General features: G+C 35.4%; 1 protein-coding gene across 1 annotated transcript; it reads right to left on the bottom strand.

Annotated features, from left to right (window-relative positions):
- Window positions 1-13,599: 13,599 nt before the first annotated feature.
- LOC128547204 (uncharacterized) lies at window positions 13,600-16,779 on the bottom strand. Its single transcript, XM_053519098.1, has 3 exons — window positions 16,604-16,779; window positions 15,201-16,159; window positions 13,600-14,246 (listed from the first exon to the last, which is right to left on the bottom strand). The coding sequence occupies exons 2-3, from the start codon at window positions 16,095-16,097 to the stop codon at window positions 14,178-14,180; spliced, it is 966 nt and encodes a 321-aa protein (XP_053375073.1). The 5' UTR covers window positions 16,098-16,159; window positions 16,604-16,779; the 3' UTR covers window positions 13,600-14,177.
- Between the last annotated feature and the right edge of the window lie 309 nt (window positions 16,780-17,088).

Here is a 17,088-nt window from a genome sequence, read left to right as displayed (position 1 = left end):
CCGGGAAACACACGGATCAATACACTGGGAAAATGCACGGCTGTTACCATCTACCAGAATTTCTACGGTTTAATTGAACCATCGCTGCCTGAAGGAAAGTAATTATGCGTCAATATGGTGAAATTAGTCGCTAATTTGTTGAATAGAGACACGGCGGAAAACAAATCATGTCAAAAGAGACAAATATTTGAAAAAAAAAGATGTCAAACTATATTATCATCCGTTGCCATGGTAATCCTTAAGAGAAGTTCTCTAAGCAAGGTCTTAGTCTTTAATTAAGGAAGATAAGCCACTCGTAGATGAACAAGCTTAGCACAGGAAATTACTTTGAATTACACTAATTTAAGAGAGGGTAAGTTGAGCGAAACAAGCATTGACGTTCAGTTTCTTAAGGGTTATCATTTGCCGACACCATTGACAAGTCAAAATTGTGTGAACATTGTAAGGCGTCCTTAAGTAGCTACATGAAATAACGCGCTGATTAAAGAACTCCTAACTAGCTATAAAATATCACGTCTTATATCGATTTATTACCGAAATGACGGGCTTCCATAAGACCAATCAGCAGTATACCTTCACAAAAGCAGCATATGCTGGTTTCTAATCAACCTAAGAAACTTAGTTATTACCTGTGACTTCTAATCAGCTCTGAAACTTGGTTTTATGTTTACTTTATAATAATATGTCAGTCAGAAATGTTCTCAAACATTAATACCCCGTGTATCTACTGATCATGCATTTGTGATGTTTTATCTCATTTGAGTGTTTTATTCAATTCCAAACAAGAACTAGACCTGATTTGATTTGCATACTTGCTTAAATAATAGTATATATGTGAACTTTTCCAGCTCATTTTCTTGTCTTTGCATAGAAATTAGTGAATGAGTACCAGTAACAAATGATGCTGTTCTCAATAATTCTTAAGATAAGCCTATACATCAATTTTGCCGCTGTGTAAACATGCACCATCTTACCGTGACACATGGAATATGCGAGTTAAACACTCAAACATTCGTGGCATAATTTGTTTCACTTCCGCCTTAAATTAGTAAGAATACACGTGTGGCAGGCCCAATAAATGTCAAAAGAATACAAGATATAATCATTTTTGTTAATTTTCTTAACAGTAGTTTGAAAATACGAAATTTGATATAACATAAAGGTGTATAAAAGATATAAAACAGTTCAGCAGCCTCGGCAATTTTTATTGTAATAAATTTACAGAAGGTTTTATATGAAATGAGTTTAAGTGGAAATTAGCAATTAAAATGTGTCTGCCACGAGGAAACTCTTTATCCCTTCCCGAATCCACACCATCCCCAAATCCTGTCTGGATATAACAGAAATAATGAAGTATTTATCTTATAGCTTACAGCGATATTCTTGGAGATTTTGTTTTGCAAAATTAAATGGACAAAATAGCAAATTAGTTTCATTAACAGTGCTTTGAACATGAAAAAATCGGAGTAAGTCTAAATAAAGTTGGTAAATTAAGTTTAAATAGTTTAAAATTAGAGGGCATGTTTTGCAATTACGAATTGTATGTAGAAATTAGAAGACTTCTTATCTATCATCTATCAAATGTCAGAACATGAACTACCTTATTTTCATTATTGCAATTTCACATGGTTGCCTTTGTACGTCAGGGTTTTTCAAAACCCGAGGGACAGAGGGGACTGAGAAACCAAACCCTAGCGAGGATTTTCATCCGTGCTAACCTGAGGGTTGGGAAGAGATATGTTTGAAACAGGCAGACATGAAAGATCGTCTTGCCTTCCGTTGATCACCTTCCAGATAACCTTGTCTTTGTCCGTTAGGAAGGCAAGAAAATGTGATCTCCTCCCGGATAACCTAGTCTTAGCAAGATAGGAAGGCACGAAAATGTGATCTCTCTCCCCCCCCCCCCCCCCCCCCCCCCCCCCACCCAGATAACATTGTCTCAGCAAGAGAGAAAAGCAAGAAAATGTGACCCCCCCCTCCGATAACATTGTCTTAGCAAGATAGAAAAGCAAGAAAATATGATCTGTCTCTCTGTCTCTCTCTCTCTGTCTCTCTCTCTCTTCCCCCCCCCCCCCCCCCCCCCCCCCCCCCCCCCCCCCCAAATTGGCTTAGCAAGATAGGAAGGCAAGAAAATGTGATATCGACCTAGATAACCCTGCCTTTTCCCGTTAGGTAGGGAAGAAAAGATTATCTATTACCCATGTTACCGAGATAGTCTTGTATTTCTCCGCGCGGTAAGCAAGCCATATACATTTTTATTACAAGTGGTGTTTCTCAGTCTAAAATTCATTTGTTTAATACTCCGTACATGGTTGCTTTGGTGTGACATGAGATATGGAATTGGAAATCTTTTACGTGTATAGTTCTATTTGTTAATAAACGTGCGTGTTTTATCTTATATTCCTGTCTATGGGATAAGAATTTTATGTTCTTCCATGTTAAGGCTAGCAAATAAATGTGTTAAGTCATAGTCTAAATGCATATACATTGTAACCCTGTTTTGTTTAATGTTTTGGCGGTTGTCTAGGTTTTAAATTGACTTAAATTACTATATTTCTCCTTAAATAGTAATTAGGCTGCAGTAATATATATGGAAATGGGTTCAATAGGAAAAGCACAAAGAAGGCATCCGCACATACAGCGCACAAGGTTTAAATGTGCACACGTACACGGTGGCTGAGCACATATGCATATTCACACAAATGAATACAGTTAAGGTAACAGGGTACACTTCGAATTTTGGCCCCCGTCAATATTTGTTATAAATAGAACTTCGTGATTTTGGATGTCTGTAAATTAAGGTGAGAGATAATGATTATTAATGCTTTAAAAACTTTATACAGCCGATACATGTAAAATTCTGATGTCAGTTGGAAAACTAACTGCTGGTAGCTTTGTATGATCAATGAGACACCCTTTCGCGGAAAAATTCAAATCACGGAAGGGTTCTGTGCTTGTTGATAGATACTCAGGAACATTTTCGCTATTTTGTGAAAAAAACGAGCTGGATGGGCCCCCATTCCGTTTATATCCTAAAGTTCAGTAAGGACTATTAAATTGAGAAATGCAATAAAATTGGGCATTGTTCTTGCAGCAGGATCATTGCAGGCTGTTCAAAAAGTGCAAAATTGATGATTTTGGCATGCTATTTTTCATGGAAGGTGTAAAACTTTGCTAACTTTCTTTATTCTTGTATGAGAATCCTGATCTTGCCATTAATTAAAAGCACAAAGCATGCACGCAATTTATAAAATGGCCACCCTGATTCTGCTCATAAGGGAAGTGCAATATTGCGACTCGCTACTTGTAAGACCGTCCGTGCCCAAAATATTCGCATCTAAGTGTACCCTGCTATCTTAAGGGAAATCAGCCAAAATTAAAGTTTGAAAGAACTCTTAAATTTGTGCAGTTTCACATAGTTTAGAACCTCTTCTTCGATATTCTAAACTTTCTTGGGACTTAAAACGCTACCTGACGGCACAGCAGCTCAAAAATGTTACGGTCAGGACAATATACACGCATACGATTTTTTTAGATTCTTGCTCCAGTAACAAGGATCTGGTACAGTAAAAACATCATTTTATCGTTATTAACCCACACAGAGCATATCTGGCCCACCAGCTATGCATTTCGTCAACCAGGGTGATGCTTGGACGGTTGGGACCCCATGAAGTAGGAAAATAGTAGGTAGGGACATTTTATTTTCGCAAAATGGTGCAGAATTGCCCTTATATCATTCCTAATGAAAAATACGTTAAATCAGGTCAGAAAATTGTAAAAACGAATGTATTGTACGTTCTTTGTCTCGTAGCGACAATTTGTAAATTTTGGCTAAATTTGCGCATTAGGGGTGGGCAAGTTTAGACTCTCTCATACAGACTTCTTTTCATGCTATTGAAAATATTTTTATTTGGTTTAATTTGCGAAAGACATATAAAAGTTCAGAACCTTCTTGTGTTGATTAACTGAAAAATCTTAGGGTAGCAGGGTCTACTTCGAATTTTGGCCCACGTCAATATTTATTATAAATAGAACTTCGTGATTTTGGATGTCTGTAAATTAAGGTGAGAGATACTCAGGAACATTTTCGCTATTTTGTGAAAAAACGAGCTGGATGGGCCCCCATTCCGTTTATATCCTGAAGTTCAGTAAGGACTATTAAATTGAGAAATACAATGAAATTGGGCATTGTTCTTGCATCAGGATCATTGCAGGCTGTTCAAAAAGTGCAAAATTGATGATTTTGGCATGCTATTTTTCATGGATGGTGTAAACCTTTCTTTATTCTTGTATGAGAATCCTGATCTTGCCATTAATTAAAAGCACAAAACATGCACGCAATTTATAAAATGGCCACCCTGATTCTGCTCATAAGGGAAGTGCAATATTGCGACTCGCTACTTGTAAGACCGTCCGTGCCCAAAATTTTCGCATCTAAGTGTACCCTGCTACCTTAAGCAAGTGGTCTTAGAGGCTTGTATGACTCTCGGTGCTTTAGAGTTTAATCTTCATAAAGGTGAATTTAGCCTTGGTGAAGAGTGATGATAATGTTAGCCTGTTGCGGTAAAGATAAGTTTTGCCTCCGTGGTGGTGATTTTAGTATTTGTAATGGTGATGTTATAACCGGCTTTAAAACTGTACAATACCTTGGCACATGTGTCTGAGATTTTTTATAGTCGCAGTATGCTATGATTTCTCAAACATAAACGAATCCCATGTGTAAATATATTTGTATCCTTTCGCTTAAAGTGAAACATGCAGTCTCTAATGAGATACTGTGATATGAATTATTTGAGTATGTACAAGCTCACCCTCCCCTACCCAATCCTTTATTTTTACCCAACTTAATTTACAAAATAGCACAATTAAAATATACTTGTTGATGTTTGAATCAACCAGTCAATTATATCTTTCCGTTTTATGTTCTATTTATGGTTGGCCTACTTTCCGGTACACGTGTGGCTCTGACTTTGGATGCTAAGCTCAATGCTTTCAGAGAGAGTCTACTCTGACCTTATATATAGCTACTAAAATTTGAATTGTTTTTGTTAGTATGCACTTCTGGTTCGTTTTGTTTAGGGCTATTGGTTAAATATTTTCACACTGATTAAACGGAACTTTTGCACATACAATGTACCTCAATCTATGCAAAAGTTGTTCATAACATGTTAAGGTTTAGGAGTATATCATCAAAACACAGAAATGAACATCTTTACCAATATTTTACCTGACCATTACATGTTCTGCCGTACTGTCCCGTACCATGGATTCTTAAAATATTAAGAAAAAGTTGTCCTCCTTTGAAAATGAATGCCATTTGTAAAGAAATAAAATTAAACAATTACTGAAAACTGCGTTCGACCTAGTTACGTGAAATTTCAACACTTGTACATTATTGCAAATGCATCAAAACGAACATATGAAACGGTGAGTTTTTAAAGGCGTTTGACTGTCCGGAAGTGTGGCCCCTTTATGCAGTCCTTTTCCCAAATTCAATGTTTATATCAGTATACTGACACTTGTTTCGTAGAGTAATATACATGTTTTACATGCTGTTCAATTCTTATATGAAACAACTATGTCTTTCTATGATTTGGTGTTGTTTGATTTTCTTTTCTCAAAACGTAAGGCTAAGCGTTAACATCAAGATTAGAGATTATATTATAAATCAAACTTTGATATTTAAGATATAATACCTAAATAGTTTTATTCTGATCTAAGACACATAGTTTGGATAGAAAGGATATTATAATATGTCACTTTAAACAGCCTTGTATCATTTATACTGCTCTGTAAATGTGCATTATAACATATCATATGTATAAACATATCTTCTTTTCTGCTGGTGGCCTGAGTATCAATAAAGAAGTTGTTAGTCATTACTGAACAGGTGCTAGATCTTGTATACAGTACAGAAAGCTTCAAAACAATTGGGGAGAGTCCAGCTGGCACTATTGTCCGATTGGATTTTTTTTCCAACAGGTTAAATGCAGGTGTAAATCATTGGGGTTTTTAAAATACTATTCAAAGCCTGCGTCTTAGTAATAGTTTGTTGCGTATTACAATATAGGCAGTTAATTAATCTATCTATCAATCAATCTATCTATCTATCTATAGACTTTTCCTGCACGCCAGGATACGGGATGTAAGTTTATTGAAAACTCCCATTAGATAATATATCCCATGATATGATTTAAAAATACCACTTGAAAAGTACCCTTGAAAATTCTATGTATAAGAAATTTTACAAAAACTATACCAACCAAAACTGTCTTTAATACTAACTTGATATATTGAATGCCGTAAAATTAAAGTCGCAAACAGAAACCTCACATGTGTATTATTGACTACGCACAAAAGACGTAGACAAAGCCAACCAAATAAAGGAGCACAATTAGACATCGGCTTGAAACAGTCAGTGGCAGGAAAACACTAGGTCATTGTGTGTATAAAACTCCTCTTTGGCAAACACAATGCAGTCTTATGTATTCATTAAATTTGTCTGTAATTCAACTTACATAATAGAATTTTAAAATTGACACGACAATAATGTAAACCATAGCTCATTTGATCTTCCGAAAACTTTTGATATGGTGTATCATGTAATCGTTATGTCCTTTGCGTTTTACTTATTACAGATATCTTATTCACACTGGTTAACCGGCTATCTTGACGCCCACTGGAAATGTAACCCAGCTGGAAATCGGTAGGTAAAGGTTCTCATTTATTTTTATTGAAACGAAGTTAATTCTTGCAAATCAACTCGATAGTTTTGTCAAGGAATGAACATTGCTTACTTTTAATTCTGGCCAAAAACGATCGTTATTTTAGATATTCGCTAACATTTCTTCAGTTAAAAATCGAGCAAATCCAAGTTTGCGCAATTGTTGTTTTGAACAATCTGGAAACTTATCACTGGTTAACGAGTGTCCTTTCGGAACACCTGTGTGAAGTTTCCGGTTCTACGTTATTCTGAAAAAATATATTAGCCGTTAAATAGACATGGTCAAAAAAAAGGACTGTCGAAAACGGCCGCTGTATTTGCAATAGGCAGTCGTTGAAGTCAGCTGTAGGCTATCGAGAATACAGCTGTATAAAAGTAAAAAACTGTCTTGTAGTCATGTTATATGCCCAGTAGTGTCTCTTCTTCATGTATATTTTGTATCTTGTTAATCTACCTGTGTTTTTGCAATGTCTTTCATTTGTGTAAAATGTGTATACTTGCAGTCAGTAAGCAGTTTATATAATACTATACTTATATATGGTCCTTATTGCCATGTCGAGTAACTCTGGTTGATTTCATTATCCTTATCCTTTTGGTTTAGGGTCTAAAAGTTGCTTAATTCCTTTCGTCAGTCCGTCCGTCCGCAGTGATTTTAAGCATTGATATTTAACCTTCAAACATGAGTTACCAATGATGTGAGGCCCAATCACGAATGACCACCTCCAATGTCAGTATCACAAACAAATCTTTAACACAGAGCTATATTTATGTATTTTGTGTCGGACTGGCAATTTCGACATACATAGACCAATTTTCAAATATATTCATGTTTTCCATAGGTTTATAAAGCAACATTTCTTGTCCGGCGTATGACTTTATTATTCCTCGAGAGATTTTGAAATATGTAACACAAATGTTAACTACAGCCAAATGATCTTAGACAAGCAAGAGCCATTACACTTTAAAGTCGCACTTTCGGGTCCGGTCTCTAAAGCATTTATTTTTTATACAAAAAGACATTATGTATGGGAAACAATGCACAATACCTAGCGATGTACAAAATAACAGTGTAAGATCTTGTTGACAGAAAGAGCAAATGTGTGAACTGCACACAAGGGGAGTAACCCTTGTGACATAAAGTCTGGGATCCGGGATCGTAAACATGCAAAGAAGAGTTCCGATCTACCTTGTTATATGTTGATTAAAGTTACATGTGGCTGGCATGTTAAGAAATAACTGATTTGATAAATGAACACTATTTTTTAAAACCGTCGTGTGAGATTTTGCAAAGTTCTGCTTATTTAGATTTGAAACAGTCGTTTACAGCCGTTTGCCTGTATACATCAACAACTTGCAGTTATAAACCATGAATAAACTGCTATTTATTGAAAAGGTATTTATGAATAAAACAAAATAGCAGATTAACATAAGGAGCAATTAAATAATTATGTATGAGCAAATAAGATTATACACATATCTAGCTCTGCACTAAGAACACTTTTCAAAACAAGAACGGGCATTTGATACTGAATTCTTCAAACGAAATTCAAAGGACTGACGACCAGAAGCAATCATCTGCACTTGCAAAACCCGAGGTAAAATTACTTTCTGTAGTAGCCCGGAGGCACCTGTAGTGGTTTTCCCCCACCTTCAAAAGCTGGCAAAGTGGCCATGTGTACTGTATTGTGTAACTGCACAAAACTATATGGCTGGCTTTCGCATGGCTGAAAAATGGCAAGAATGCATGTACAGAATACAAAAGTCAGACCGGGTGTGAAGGAACAGACATAAAGCCTCTTGAAATGAAAGTGCAGTTTTATAAAATAATAACGTTTCCGTCAAATAACTGCCAGTAATACTTTTTACATACAAAAGTATTCAAAATCATCGGGGTTAATGGATAGTCTATATAAATGTTAACATCCGAGTTCAGCGACAGCACTAGCGGCCGTTTTTGACAGTCCCTTTTTTTTCGACCATGTCTATTTAACGGCAAATATATTTTTTCAGGAATAACGTAGAACCCGGAAACTTCACACAAGTGTTCCGTAAGGACACATCCGTTAAACCAGTTTATAAAACTTTTCACAGGTTGTTCATAAACAAAACAATTTGCGCAAAACTTTGGATTTTTGCTCGATTTTTCAAACTGAAGAAATTGTTAGCGAATATCTAAAAACATAACGATCGTTTTTGGCCCAGAAATTGTAAATGTAAGCCATGTTCATTCCTTGGCAAAACTGTCAAGTTGATTTCCAAGAACTGGCTTCGTTTTATTAGAATTAAATGAAAAACTTTACCTACCGATTTACAGCTGGGTTAAATTTCCAGCTGGGTTACATTTCCAGCGGGCGTCAGGACAGCCGGTTATCCAGTGTGTTATTGGTATATAAGAAACGCACAAATCCCGTGCCTACATCTTCTATAAGATTCATTGGTTTCTTTGTATGTCATCCTTTGAATTGCATGTCTACAGTCACTTAAACTATATCTGACAATTCTCCTGATTATTTAATGAAACAGTCTGTTGCTAAAAGGTCAGCACATAATTTTGGCACTAAATCTGGCGTAAATGGTTCAATATCGGTCCATGGAAACAAATGCCAACTTACATCAGTGAGGTGTAAAAGAAGTACCATTTTGTTTTATTTTTTAAAATATTGCATGCTTCTGGTATTTACTACTTTTATGGTGCTTTAGTTTTTTAAATATTCTTAACCTTAATGTGCAAAAGACCACAATGGAATTAGTTTCCTTCATTTCCTTTTATTGCGATATCACTATAAAGAATACGTGTCAGTGGCAGCAATTACTGGTGTTTTTGTATGTACATGTATAGCAACAACAATAACATTTATGGTCATGACTCAAGTTTTTGTTATTATTATTATTATTATTATCATCATTATTTTATTATTTAATTTGTTCCAGAAAGATTAGGTGCGCACCATAAGCTGGTTTAAATCTCCACAGTGGTAGTTTTGCCACTGACCATTCCAATGCGGTTCCCCCACTGTGTTCCTTTATCTGTTAGTTTTGCTTTAGTTTGTTTGCTTTTTCTTTGTCCGTACATGTGTGTGCGTGTGTTTGTCTATGTGTACTAGTCTAGTGCATGTTCGCTAGCTGTTGGTTCCGCTTTTGGGAGGCTGCGTTTTCGGAATTAGGCTTTACCTGTTGGATATTCATACTTGTTTATTTTCCAAATGAGTATATAAATCTTTTTCAAAATAAAATAGGTATTAATCGTAATATTCACTTCTACTAGGTAAACTCGTATTCTTGTTAGATTTATTCGAATATCCATTAAAGATATGGTACCGTTAAATAGTAAATAAAATGACCAGAATTTTCAGTCATAAGCGTTCGAGTTCTGTGTTACAAAACGCTTTTGTATGTGATGTCACACGATGTTTCTCATACCAAAGTTTCTGTCCGGTACATTTTTCGGTGACTCCACCTTACCGTTATTGGTTTTTGAGAAACACCTATTTTTGACAAGAATAGAAGCCGATAGCGATTTTAATAGATATTAGCTAACTTTCAGAAATGTTGGACAATGTAAAAAATAAAATGACCTTCAATATTTAAAATCATTTAATAAATGGATTTTGTATGTCATGAACTGTAACACGAGGTCAACCTGCACAGATGACAATGATCACGCTTCAAGTAACACAAACGAAATCACCATTTTAGATCTTTAAATCTGGTTAAAAACAATGAAAATATATATCGAAATATTTACATACAAAGTGTAAATATGAAATAGTTGCCATAAATGGATGTTGCGCTTTTTATTTTGCATTTCTTGAATGGAGACTGACATTGTAGGGAATCGCGACGAATATCAGGATCGAACCCTCTACGGTAACATGCGATGTACCGAATGAGATATACTATCGAATCAAAAAATGTGTACTTCCGGCACGTGCACAGAGCGTCTGACTTTGGATTGTTTTGAAAGAATATGTACGCTTTTTCCTTGTGCCTAATAAGCGTTCATATAACCTGTCCAAACCGCAACGTCTTGCACATCAGTACAAATATGGTCAGTGTTGTTTTTTATTCCAAAATCTACTTTTAAATTGATACAAACGCATAATTGTGGACAAGCTGATAAACTGTAATGACTGAAAAGTAAACAATCGACTAAAGCGGTAAACACGAGTTATTTGACGTCAAGGCTGAAAATAGCATAATCTTCGGCAATACTCAATATGAGGGATGAAGGTACGAGGAAGAAGAAGAAGAGAGGGCGCTACCTTGTGTTGTATTGTTGCCTTATTGGATGACTTGAAGTTGGATCGATTCCCGATTGAGGCAGTGCCTTATTTTATATTATTGACTAAGATATTTGAGCCGAGCCATGAGAAAACCAACATAGTGCTTTGCGATCAGCATGGATCCAGACCAGCCTGCGCAGCCGCGCAGTCTGGTCAGGATCCATGCTGTTCGCTTTCAAAGCCTATTGCAATTAGAGAAACTGCGGGTGCGCAGGCTGGTCTGGATCCATGCTGGTCGCAAATGCACTATGTTGGTTTTCTCGTGGTGCGGCTCATATGTGAAACTGTTACTGAATGATTGATGATAGGCTGCAACATTTTCCTTAGGGTGCAAATTCATTTCATTTTAATTTTGCTTTGTGTTGTTTATAAGATATTGAAGCAGATGCTTTAAATCTTGACGTGTGCAAGCCTAACTTCATTTATCTACACGGTCCTGTAGCTTAGGAACAAGTTGGGGATTACTGGTGAAGTTTTCTGCACGATTAACCGGTTTAAATCGCCGAGGGTTTTTTGCCACTTACTGTTCCAAGGCGGTGTCCCACTGTGTTCGTTAATGAATTTTTTCTGTCCCTTTTGTCTATTTTTGTTTAAATGTAGGGATTTGTTCTCGGGAGCTGCTTTCTTGAAATGTGGCTAATCCTGTTGGATTTTGTTCTTGGTTTTACTGATAATTCATATTTAACTGTAGGGATTTGTTCTCGGGAGCTACCCTCTTGAAATGTGGCTAATCCTATTGGATTTTGTTCTTGGTTTTACTGATAATTCATATTCAAATGAAGGAATTTTTTCTCGGGAGCTGCCTTCTTGAAATGTGGCTAATCCTGTTGGATTTTGTTCTTTGTTTTACTAATAATTCATATTTAAATGCAGGAATCAGTTCTCTGGAGCTGCCTTCTTGAAATGTGGCTAATCCTGTTGGATTTTGTTCTTGGTTTTACTGATAATTCATCTTTAAATGAAGGGATTTGTTCTCGGGATCTGCTTTCTTGAAATGTGGCTAATCCTGTTGGATTTTGTTCTTGGTTTTACTGATAATTCATATTGAAATGGAGGGATTTGTTCTCGGGATCTGCTTTCTTGAAATGTGGCTAATCCTGATGGATTTTGTTCTTGGTTTTACTGATAATTCATATTGAAATGGAGGGATTTGTTCTCGGGAGCTGCTTTCTTGAAATGTGACTAATCCTGATGGATTTTGTTCTTGGTTTTACTAATAATTCATATTTAAATGTAGGGATTTGTTCTCGGGAGCTATCCTCTTGAAATGCGGCTAATCTTGATGGATTTTGTTCTTGGTGTTACTAATAATTCATATTTAAATGTAGGGATTTGTTCTCGAGAGCTGCTTTCTTAAAATGTGACTAATCCTGATGAATTTGGTTCTTGGTTTTACTAATAATTTATATTGAAATGTAGGGATTTGTTCTTGGGAGCTATCCTCTTGAAATGTGGCTGATCCTGTTGGATTTCGTTCTTGGTTTTACTAATAATTCATATTGAAATGTAGACATGTGTTCTCGGGAGCTGCTTTCTTGAAATGTGGCTAATCCTGTTGGGTTTTGTTCTTGGTTTTACTGATAATTCATCTTTAAATGAAGGGATTTGTTCTCGGGATCTGCTTTCTTGAAATGTGGCTAATCCTATTGGATTTCGTTCTTGGTTTTACTGATAATTCATATTGAAATGTAGGGATTAGTTCTCGGGATCTGCTTCCTTGAAATGTGGCTAATCCTGATGGAGTTTGTTCTTGGTTTACTAATAATTCATATTTAAATGTAGGGATTTGTTCTCGGGAGCTGCTTTCTTAAAATGTGACTAATCCTGATGGATTTCGTTCTTGGTTTTACTAATAATTCATATTGAAATGTAGGGATTTGTTCTCGGGAGCTACCCTCTTGAAATATGGCTAATCCTGATGGATTTTATTCTTGGTTTTACTGATAATTCGTATTTAATTGTAGGGATTTGTTCTCGGGAGCTACCCTCTTGAAATGTGGCTTATCCTGATGGATTTTGTTCTTCGTTTTACTAATAATTCATATTTAAATGTAGGGATTTGTTCTCGGGAGCTGCTTTCTTGAAATGTGACTAATCCTAATGGATTTTATTCTTGGTTTTACTAATAATTCATATTTAAATGTAGGGATTTGTTCTCGGGAGCTACCCTCTTGAAATGTGGCTATTCCTGATGGATTTTGTTCTTGGTTTTACTAATAATTCATATTCAAATGTCGGGATTTGTTCTCGGAAGCTACCCTCTTGAAATGTGGCTAATCCTGTTGGATTTTATACTTGGTTTTATTAATAATTCATATGATTTTAGTTTTGATTTTGCCGCGATCTCAGTAGCGCAATGAAAAAATCTGACTTAATTAATTAAGTACACGATCATAATTAGATAAGATCCTGTACGCCCTGTTTAATGAGATGAAATGACTTTAATCAGATGGTACATGTGGGCGACATAATCAGCTGACGGCGAGCATGATTACATATAGAATTGTTCTTAAGTGTAAATTGATTAGGTAGATCATTTTAGGTGATCATGGACAATTAGACTTCAATGTGTAGATACACAACTATAGCACAAAAAAGTAACATTTAATCTCTTTGAAAATCAACTACAATGTACATAGCATAAAACAAAACAACTAGATCTATTAAGGTAGATTTTAAAAAAATCAATTGCCATTTATTAACATTGCGAAATTATGAAATAATGACATGAATCTTATACCTTTTAAACATGAAATTTCTAAATAATGAAAATGAAATCTGAAGCCTACAGTGATATTTTTTCAGAGAAAGTTACAAGCAATTTGCAAAAATAATTTTATTTTGGCAATCTGGAAATATTTTGTATTAAAAACAACATTCAATTAAACCCATTAACTAATTACAATAGTCATGTGTGAATGTATGTCCAATTAGAAATGATCTGCTACCAGAAAATAGAATGCAAAAACGTTCTTCTTCAGAAGGTTTTCACACGTCTGAAATTCTTCAATGTTTATGATTTATGGACAAAAACATCAATATGTAAATTGTTTCTTTTCTGTACAAATCTAGGAGCAGAAAATCTGAGCAATCCTGGCAAGAATTAGCCGAAGTAAACCCCTTCACCGGATCAAGATGTGCTGTTGATAAATCTATAGAAGCTGCCATCGTCATGTACCGACACGTAAATTTGTCAGACTCACCCCTTGATCACTGTCCTGGTCATGCGGGGAAGATAACTGTAAAATATTTTGAAATGTTGTACATGGAAATGTTTATCAATGTTGCATTTAAGATATTCAAATTCAGATTTTATTTAAAGCTTTAAGTGGTTTCGTAACTAATTAATGTAAATGATACTTAAAGAAGAGAAACAATGTTGGAGCTTTGATAAATACATGTATAATCAAAATATGTGATATTTTTAAAACATTTTAGAGACAAGTTTGAAAACACGTGACAATATTTGAAATCATTGTAGATAAGATAAATTGAAAAATCTTTAAAAATGCATATCACCGAAGTCTGAAATATTAAGTGTGTGTTTGTTGTACGGTGTAATTGCTGTTGTTGTTGTTTTCTTTATAACAAAGCCACCTTTAAATGCATAATCAGAAGGGAAACTCTGTCCTATTCCTACCTCGACGTTAAAGAACCCTTTAAAGTTGTCGCTACGCACAAAGTCTACAATTTTATCTACTGTTTATGACGACGCGAAACCACAAAAGTAAACAACGCTCTTAACAAGATAAATTGTTCAAAGACTTTCGTTAAAAGGTACTTCAAAAGTGAGAAGAGTGTAATTGATCATCGCCTAATGATAAATAAAACTTACTCTTTGATCCAATTTACTTTAGCGTCAAGTAGCTCTATATTCTAAATCCTCCGAGAGACTCGTCGTGGGCATCGACATTGACAGTTTTGTTTAACTGTCCCCTTCGTTTATTTTAATTTTAAAAAAGCATGTTATTTGAAAAAGCGTGTTAAAATAAATAAAATAACAAGACTAGCTGAGAAAGTTTTAAAAGAATCGTTTTGTTAAACGGGATATATCAGCTTCTCCCATAATATGCCTGAAATATTATTAAAAAAGAATGTTATGTCAAATTATTGAATATCAACGCAGGTTCTTATTCCACTGCACTGATAAAAACGTCGGGAATTAACTTCAGAAATATTACGAAGATATTTACCTTGAGAATAAGTATTCGGTCGCTAGGTGTCTCTTCTGTAATTGCCAGATGGTTATTATCAAATGTCATTGCAAGCGGTGACGTCAACTTGAATTTTTCGTCTACAACAACACCCTCCGTTTCCCCTCCCAACGACAAACGCAACACAAGGTTCGAATCGTATTGTGCCATATATATTCCACCATGTAAATCAGAGCAAACTCCGCTTGGGCGACCTCCAGGTTCAATTCTGAACTTCATTTCGTTGTTCTGAGAAACACAAACCAATACGCAGCTTCCGGGATCCGAAATGAGTAAGTCGCCGGAAAGTAAACAGGCTATTGCGGAAGGATTTCTGAAGATCAACTGTCCATCTACATTACCTTCTATTGTACGTAAAACTGTACCATTGCAATCAATAAAGTCTACACATGAACTACCAAGTTCACAGCATCCCACTACATATTTATCATGAAAAGAAGAAATACATTCGTACTTCTTTTTCGTTTTTAATTCAAACGAAACCGCCAAGGCAACATCAAGCGTACACACTGTAATTTGTTTAATATCTGGTTCTGTGACAGCAACATCTTTAGAATTGGGAAGCGCGCAAATACCACAAGGGTCGTGTAAAAATAGTTCCTCGAAGAATTTTCCGTTTATATCAAATCTCTTTAACGTTTTATTCTCGTTGTCGCAGACGACAATATCGCCGCAGACGAAAGTGATTCCCGTTAACAGGCATGGATGTTCGTCGGGTAAACTCGCACTAAACCAGTGGACTGATGAGGAAGTCGAGACTGTCTTCGGGGAAAGAGTTCGAGCCCTTGAAAGACTAGGAGAGGGCTGGTCTTTCACTGACACTGCAGGGAGATCTGATTGCTGGGCGAGTATGTGGCCTCTGTACTCACATGTCATTTTGTTTTTTCATTCATTTCATATCACATCATGCAGTTAGTGTCTCCAAACAATAGCATAGCCTCAAAAGAAAGAGCGACACACAATCATATTTGCATTACAGAAAATATAAGTTCAGCTAGCTGAACACTTTAACATATCACAATCAATTTAGACCAACAGTAAATGGTTTATATCAGAGTGAATGAAAATGCTTCTTAATGCAATATCCAACGATATTTTAAATGTAAATGTTAAATCTTACTTCCATTACATGTAACAAATTTGAACTTAAATGCTGTGTCTGAATTTGTGCTTACAAAATGTCTTTTTTTTTTTTTTTTTTTTTTTTTTTTTTGAACATAGAAAATAATCAAACACTGAGACATGTATATAACAGCCTTTAATATGTAACTAAAATGTACCTGATATCAGATTACGTGGTTTGTCTTATCTAAATCAGTTATTACGCCTGGCCCACTATTTAAATTTACCGAAATTCTTTTACATTTTAAAGCAAAACTTACCTTAAGAATCTTAAATCCGTTTAGTTAGGAACGTAGAAGTATCACTAATTTGCGATAATTTCTAATGAAAACATAACTTCAAATAGATCTACACTACTATGCTACAGTGTAAACAAAAACCCAAATATGTATAAAAAGACGTATATAGTGTACAGAATATTAATGTAAAGAGGTATGTAGGACTGCCAATCAATCAATACCTGTAGAGATCGATACACTGTATATTTGAACTTTGAAATATGATATATAAACCTAGTCAATTTACAGTCTATGAAATTATTTCCCCGACTAATTTACACTTATTAAGTAGAAAGGTAAAATAGAAATGATGGTACTATAATCTGTTTGGTTAAACACCATGACAACATGAGAAAACTGATCTAATAAAAACTGGCATTCTCGGTCTGTTATTTTTTTCGGATCGACTGGGCGTTGGGTTAATTCACAGAGCAAGGTAAATCGGTACCTTTAAACATCCAGAGCTT

The sequence above is a fragment of the Mercenaria mercenaria genome, chromosome 12 (genome assembly GCF_021730395.1).
Source record: "Mercenaria mercenaria strain notata chromosome 12, MADL_Memer_1, whole genome shotgun sequence".
Taxonomy (NCBI): Eukaryota; Metazoa; Mollusca; class Bivalvia; order Venerida; family Veneridae; genus Mercenaria; species Mercenaria mercenaria.
The sequence above is the reverse complement of the archived record's forward strand: the minus strand, read 5'-3'. Positions and strand labels throughout refer to the sequence as shown.

Coding starts and splice junctions, on each gene's coding strand:
- LOC128547204 (XM_053519098.1), bottom strand. CDS start 16,097: ATGACATGTGAGTACAGAGGCCACATACTCGCCCAGCAATCAGATCTC. Junction 14,247..15,200: donor ACCGAATACTTATTCTCAAG/GTAAATATCTTC, acceptor AATATTTTACAG/TTATCTTCCCCGCATGACCA.